Below are 6,812 nucleotides of genomic sequence, written 5' to 3'. Positions count from 1 at the left end.
GACCAACACAGCCAACCTAAAGATTGCTCTGTCTTTTTTGAACAGTTGAGATAACACAGTTGTTTGTAGAAGTTATACTGAATTCTAGTGTTATTTGTTTAAAGGACATTGAGGTATATTTTAATACCTGATGAAAACCTGATGGATTTTATTTATTACTACTTCTAGAGAGGTATGGGGAGAATGGTGGTTTTAGACATAATAAATAAAAATAAAAAGAGAGAAGAAAAACATTTAAAAAACGATAACAGCTAGAATGAAAAATCAAAACCAAAGCATACAAAATCTCATAGAGAAGACACAGGTAGATATAATGTATTTAATATTCTTATTTTGTGTGTCAAGGATTCATATCTCTGTTTGTAATATCAAGATAGGTCTTCTCATGGAGGTCAATATATCATCTGTATGATGCTCTACAAAGCAAGGGGACATCCACTCTAAACCATTTATGAAACTCATTCACATATTTTCATGAATGTACATTTATTTCTGCTTCAGTTCAGGTTTTTGTCTTGGCTTTTTAAAATATGAATGTAGTTGCCATCTACTGTTCATGATAAATAAAAATCCACAATAAATCAATTATAGGAAATATCTTTATAATCTGAATGACATTAATAATATTAGATAAGTATCATTGCATACAAATGCAATATGGAAGTTTTTACTAGAAACAGTTGAGAACGTTTTATATTGCAAAAGACATTGAACTAATATTTGAGAGAGATAAATACTGGAGATATATAGCTTTTCATTCTCTATCAGTAGGAAGTTTCTTTCTTTTTTTTTTTTTTTTTTTTGGTTCTTTTTTTCGGAGCTGGGGATCGAACCCAGGGTTTTGCACTTGCTGGGCAAGCACTCTACCACTGAGCTAAATTCCCAACTCCCATAGTATATAGATTGATAAAAAAAATTACCTAGAGTTATAAGTTTAATGAAATGGTTAATATTTAGTTGTATTTGTTAGAAATGAAGTGTTTCCACATTATTGGTCCTTGAAAGATAACCAGGTTCTCAGGGTAGTTCCTAGTTTTATGCAACATTTTAAAATAAATAAAGCAATTATAATATGGATAATCAGTTATACATACAGTTTTCTTGTGGTTTGAGTACCTGACAGTGCATTGCAACTTAATGTTTTGCTTTTTGATTGAAACCCAAAACTAAACTACTTGATTAGGTCTCTTCATAACGTTTTAAATAGTGGAAGAGAGTTCTGAAGAGATATTTCAGCAGTTAAGAGCACTTATTGTTCTTATAGAGAACCTGAGATTCATTCCTAGCCACTACACTTTGGTTTACAACCATCTATAACACTGTTTACTGGGTAGGCCATACTTTCTTTTGAACCTCTTAGTAACTAGAATCATACAGGATATACATACAAAAGTGCAGGTAAGCATCCATGATTCTTAGGAAGCAGTTACACAAATGGTATAAGTGTACATATCCACATAAAGTGCTCCTATACCTGAAACAAATAACTTTACGTGTAGTGACAATGGTAGAAGAAATTTGAATATGATTACAATTGACAAGGTGAAGATATAAGCAAAGGGCATTTGGTTTTTAGACTCTGTCTTAGACCAGCTCACAGTTCTTATCACAATGTACTGCGGGCATATCAGGCATTTGAAAGAATACAGTGTATAACTTGACTTATTCAGAATAAGTTTATATGTATTATATTAAATATATCAAAGATATATTTAAATATATTACAGTTTACTTGATATGATTGCTTTCATGTAATGTCATTAAATGATGATATATTCACAAGCAAATTGTCTTTAAAGATCAAATATAAAATTTTTTCCAATTAGAAAATGATAGAAAGGAAGGGAAATTTCATACTATATTATGATCACAAAATTTTCCAGATTTGATAATAGTATAACCAAAAAAATCAATTAAAAACTCCTTCTATAAAGCCATATTATACATCGTCTTTGGAAATATTCCTGTGACCTGAAACTGTAAACACTTGAGATGCCTGAATGATTAAATATTTTGCTGAAGATGATAAGCAGAATCTGTTCCTTTAATAATTATTTAGATATTAAGATATTTAGTGTGCAAACATGAACTTATATAAAACAAGTATATATATATATATATATATATATATATATATATATATATATATATATTCATTTTAATATAATCTCAGGGACTATAAGTAGTGTAAGTTACATTCCTCACAATAGAAGAAAACTAGACATGAGATATTTAGTAGCTATATAGTAAGCAGCAGCCTTTTTCTATTTATGCATACTATTTATAAAATATCATGAAGGGTGTTTGAATATGGTACCAGATGTTTTGGAGTTTACTAGCATTTATTGTTCTTCTTTCCCAGAATAATGCTTAGAGATAAAAGTTGTATTAATTATAAAAGTAGTTAATAAAATATAGAATATTAATGAAAATAGGAACTTCACAGAATTTTAGGATCTCATCCGTGAAATATAATTAAATTTTTCAAAATAGAGAAAAATATATTACATAAGAAATTGCCCACAGTTTTTTGTACCCTGAAACAATTAGGTAAATAATGAAATATACATTTTATTATTCATAATTGAACTGCAAAACTAATCAGAAGCATACTAAAATTAACAAGTTCATGGTATAAAATGCTGTGGATAAATAGTCAATTTCATCAGCTTTTTTCAAACTAATAATAATGTTGAAATTGCAGACAGAGAGTAGAAACAAAAGTTCATTTATAAATATGTGGGATATTTTTATGAGAAAGAAATATATGTGCTTAAAACAATTCATACTTCATGTTATAAAACTAGTTCTTTTATCTTTTGCAGAAGACACATTTCATATGGTATCCTATTCATTCATTAACCATGCAGCTGAATATCAATGTGACAGAATTCATTCTTCTTGGCTTGACACAGGACCCCAGTAGGAAAAAAATAGTGTTGGCCATTTTTGTGTTCTTTTACATGGGGACATTAATAGGTAATTTGCTTATCATTGTTACCATCAAGACAAGCCAGGCCCTTGGGAGTCCCATGTACTTCTTCCTGTTCTACTTATCCTTGTCTGACACCTGCTTCTCTACAACTGTAGCCCCAAGAACAATTGTGGATTCCCTGCTGAAGACAGCCTCCATCTCCTTCAATGAGTGCATAATTCAAGTCTTCACATTTCATTTATTTGGATCCCTAGAAATCTTTATCCTCATCCTCATGGCTGTTGATCGCTATGTGGCAATCTGTAAGCCTCTGCACTATATGACCATCATGAATCGCCAAGTCTGTGGAATGCTGGTGGCCATAGTCTGTGGGGGATCCTGTGTTCATTCTTTAGTACAAATATTTCTGGCCTTGAGTTTGCCTTTTTGTGGTCCCAATGAGATTGATCACTATTTCTGCGACTTGCAACCACTGTTGAAACTTGCCTGTTCAGATACATATGTGATCAATCTTCTCCTGGTGTCCAATAGTGGAACACTTTGTACAGTGAGTTTCCTCATGCTCATGGTCTCATATATCATCATTCTCTACTCTTTAAGGAACCACAGTGCTGAGGGGAGGAGGAAGGCTCTGTTCACTTGTGTCTCTCATATCATAGTAGTCATTTTGTTTTTTGTGCCCTGCATATTTATATATACACGTCCTGCTACCACCTTCCCTATGGACAAGATGATATCAGTATTTTATACAATTTGTACACCTTTTCTAAACCCTCTAATTTACACACTGAGGAATGCAGAGGTAAAAAATGCCATGAGGAAACTGTGGACCAGAAAAATCTCAGATGATATATAAGTAATCAAATTTTTTATTGATTTAAATAAAGAAAATATTATTTTCTTCTTACTTTTAAAATAGCACTGCATTAAGAAGGGAAGATTTATTTTTTCTAGACAATGGGCAAAACATGGACCATGAAGTAATACATCAAATTAGTCTTTTCAATAAGAAGATGTAGCAGGAAGATTTTTATCTCAGTCACATTATTTAAATATTGAGGCCTATTCAATCCAATTTCAGGTCTTCCAACTAATGTTTGGTGCAATATTTAATATTTAACTTTCTACCAGTTTATTTTATTCTTGAATTCCTTCTTTCTGACTCTGATTTTTTAATGTGGTTTTCGTTCAGGTCTTCTTCAACCAAAGTAATATAGTAGATTGACAAATTTTATATGTTTGGCTTCAAAGTGAAGTGTGAATATAGTTTATTTATTAGTGTATATTTGTCTGTGTGTGCATGCGCATGCATGCGCATATGTTCGTCCTTTTCACATATTTCTTATTCTTCACAATTAACTAGGAAATATCTTTAAATGATAATTGTTATTGTGATTGTTACTATGGCTAGAATACATATGAGAATATTTTCTATCAATCTGTCTACCTATCAATCAATCTATAGGGCAATCTAATCTATCTACAACCTAAATGTCTATCATCTTTCATCTATTTAACATCTGTCTAATGTTTCTATCATTTATAGATAGATAAACACACATACACACAGATATAGATAGATAAATAGAAAGATAGATGATAGAAAGATAATTGTGCATGTGTGTCTGTATGTATGTATGTCTACTAATTCAGCATTTTCAGCTAGTGTGTTTGTGTGTGTGTGTTTGTGTGTTTGTGTGTGTGTGTTTGTGTGTGTGTTTGTGTGTGTGTGTGTGTGTGTGTGCATGTGTGTGATCACTCTGATACTATCATAATGTTAAAACATGTTAGGAGAACCAACCCACTGGCAGAATCCCCGTGAAGGTATGAAGATTATGACGTGTGACATTATTAACGTTGTGTTTTTTAATTAAAAAATCTGACACTTGGAGATTTGGGGAACATTGTTTCATCTTGAAATAACATTAAAATCAGGTTTAAATGCATGCTTAATATGAGTATAGAATATTGTGTTTGAGTTAATAGTGGCTGAGAATCATGATGTGACTGCTGAGCGCCAAATCTAGGCTTTTTGTATGATCAAAGAGTGTTTATAATTACCGAGTTATCTCTCCACCCCAGCAATCATTTGAATTTGCAATTCACAGTGCAAATTCAATGATGCCACCATAGGCTCATGTTTTAGATGCTTAGGATTCAGCATCCAATGCTGCTGTAATGAATTTGGAAAGTGGTTTTTGTTGGAAGTATGTTATTATATTACAGACTTCAAGTTTATATTTATTTCTGGTTCTATCCCCAAATTCTATGGCTCTACCATATGAAAATCTAGTCTCATGCACAGACATCAAGGATAGAGATGCTCCCATTTCCATGCCTTCCCTGCAATATTGAGTTGAAAGATCTCTGAATCCTTGACCCAAACTTACTCTTCCTTCTTTAAGTTGTTTCTATCAATATTCTAGCACAATAATGGAAAAATTGCTAATATTATGTCTTCATGTCCCTAATCATATATCAATATTTATGTTTAGTAGATTACAATATTATAAGGAATTATGGTAGGATATTTGAAAATAATAATATATCAACCTAATCATGTGGCATACTACTCTTACTATTATCATAGAAATAAGCATATCACAATTTGAAATATCATGGAGTTCTCAGTACAACCAGGAAGAAATAGATGCAGTGGAAATGGAAGTACTAAAATTAAAGACACATAACAGCAATGTGGATAGTTGTTGGCTTTTGTTACTATGCATCAACACAGCTGTGTATCATTTATACCACAGCTATATACTCATGTTAATCATATACTGAAAGGGTCTACAAATGCTGTACACCATTTATAGCCATCAGTAACAAGATGAAAATCTGAGAGGTATCAAAGAAGAGACATTAAGTATGTGGAAAATATAGCCATTGTAAGAGACATTGACTTTTGCTGACATGATAGTTCCTTATAGCTTCATCATGCTCACCCCAAGGAAGTGAAGATCTTAGGTACTTTTCTAAGCTAGAATACTTGTGTATTCTAAATCATTATTCTATGTATGTTATTCTTGGCCACCATCTTCATTTATGTCCTTATGTTTTGTTCTTTCTAGAATAACACAGCACTTTTTTCTTATATCATGATTGTTGCTGCTTTAATTCCTCACCTAACTTCTGAGAAATAGAGACAAAATAGATGTCATGCAGTGTAGGTGTTGCTAAGATAAACTGTTGCTATTTCCTGGCTATTGAATCAATGTCTACCATGCATTGGGGAAAAAAAGTTATAATCTTTCAAGTTGTAATATTTGAACAGAGGACATGACTAGCTTATATTTTTTTATTAGTTTATTTCTCTGAGCTTGTACACAGAAAATTTAATTAAGAGGATCTTCAACCTCATGAAGCACTGACACATTTGAGCCTCTAATCCTTCAGGTAACTATGGGCAATGAACACAATAATGTTTACACCAGGCAAACAGTTCAAAAAAGAAAAAAAGATGTAGCTGTGACCTACATGAACTTCCTGTTAATGGCCAGGAACATAAATAGGTTGTACCTACTTTCATTTAAGGCCAGCATGGAAATTTTTTAATGTAAAAATGTGCATGTTGCTGATGATAATCTTGTCAAACAAAGAATATTTCTGAAATAGTTTTAATTCCATGCAAACTACCTGACTTGTATATTACCCCTGCATGGAATTCGCCACAGTTTATTGTCAGCCCCATCATTATGTTATAATTCAGTGATTAAATATTTCAAAACTGATGATGAAAACCTCTGTTCTTCATGTGCACAAATCAGACTCAATTTACAGCTTCCAATAAAAGCTGGTGCCAAAGATTGACCAATACAGATCTGGATGCACAAAGCCAAGCCTCAGAGTAAGCACAGGGACCTCAATGGATGAC

General features: G+C 32.2%; 1 protein-coding gene across 1 annotated transcript; it reads left to right on the top strand.

The window, feature by feature from the left end:
- Positions 1-2,864: 2,864 nt before the first annotated feature.
- Positions 2,865-3,791, top strand: Or4c103 (olfactory receptor family 4 subfamily C member 103). The gene has a single exon (NM_001000341.1). It carries the CDS (start codon positions 2,865-2,867, stop codon positions 3,789-3,791), a length of 927 nt encoding a protein of 308 aa, NP_001000341.1.
- The last annotated feature ends 3,021 nt before the right edge of the window (positions 3,792-6,812 follow it).

Source organism: Rattus norvegicus, chromosome 3 (genome assembly GCF_036323735.1).
Source record: "Rattus norvegicus strain BN/NHsdMcwi chromosome 3, GRCr8, whole genome shotgun sequence".
Taxonomy (NCBI): Eukaryota; Metazoa; Chordata; class Mammalia; order Rodentia; family Muridae; genus Rattus; species Rattus norvegicus.
The sequence above is the reverse complement of the archived record's forward strand: the minus strand, read 5'-3'. Positions and strand labels throughout refer to the sequence as shown.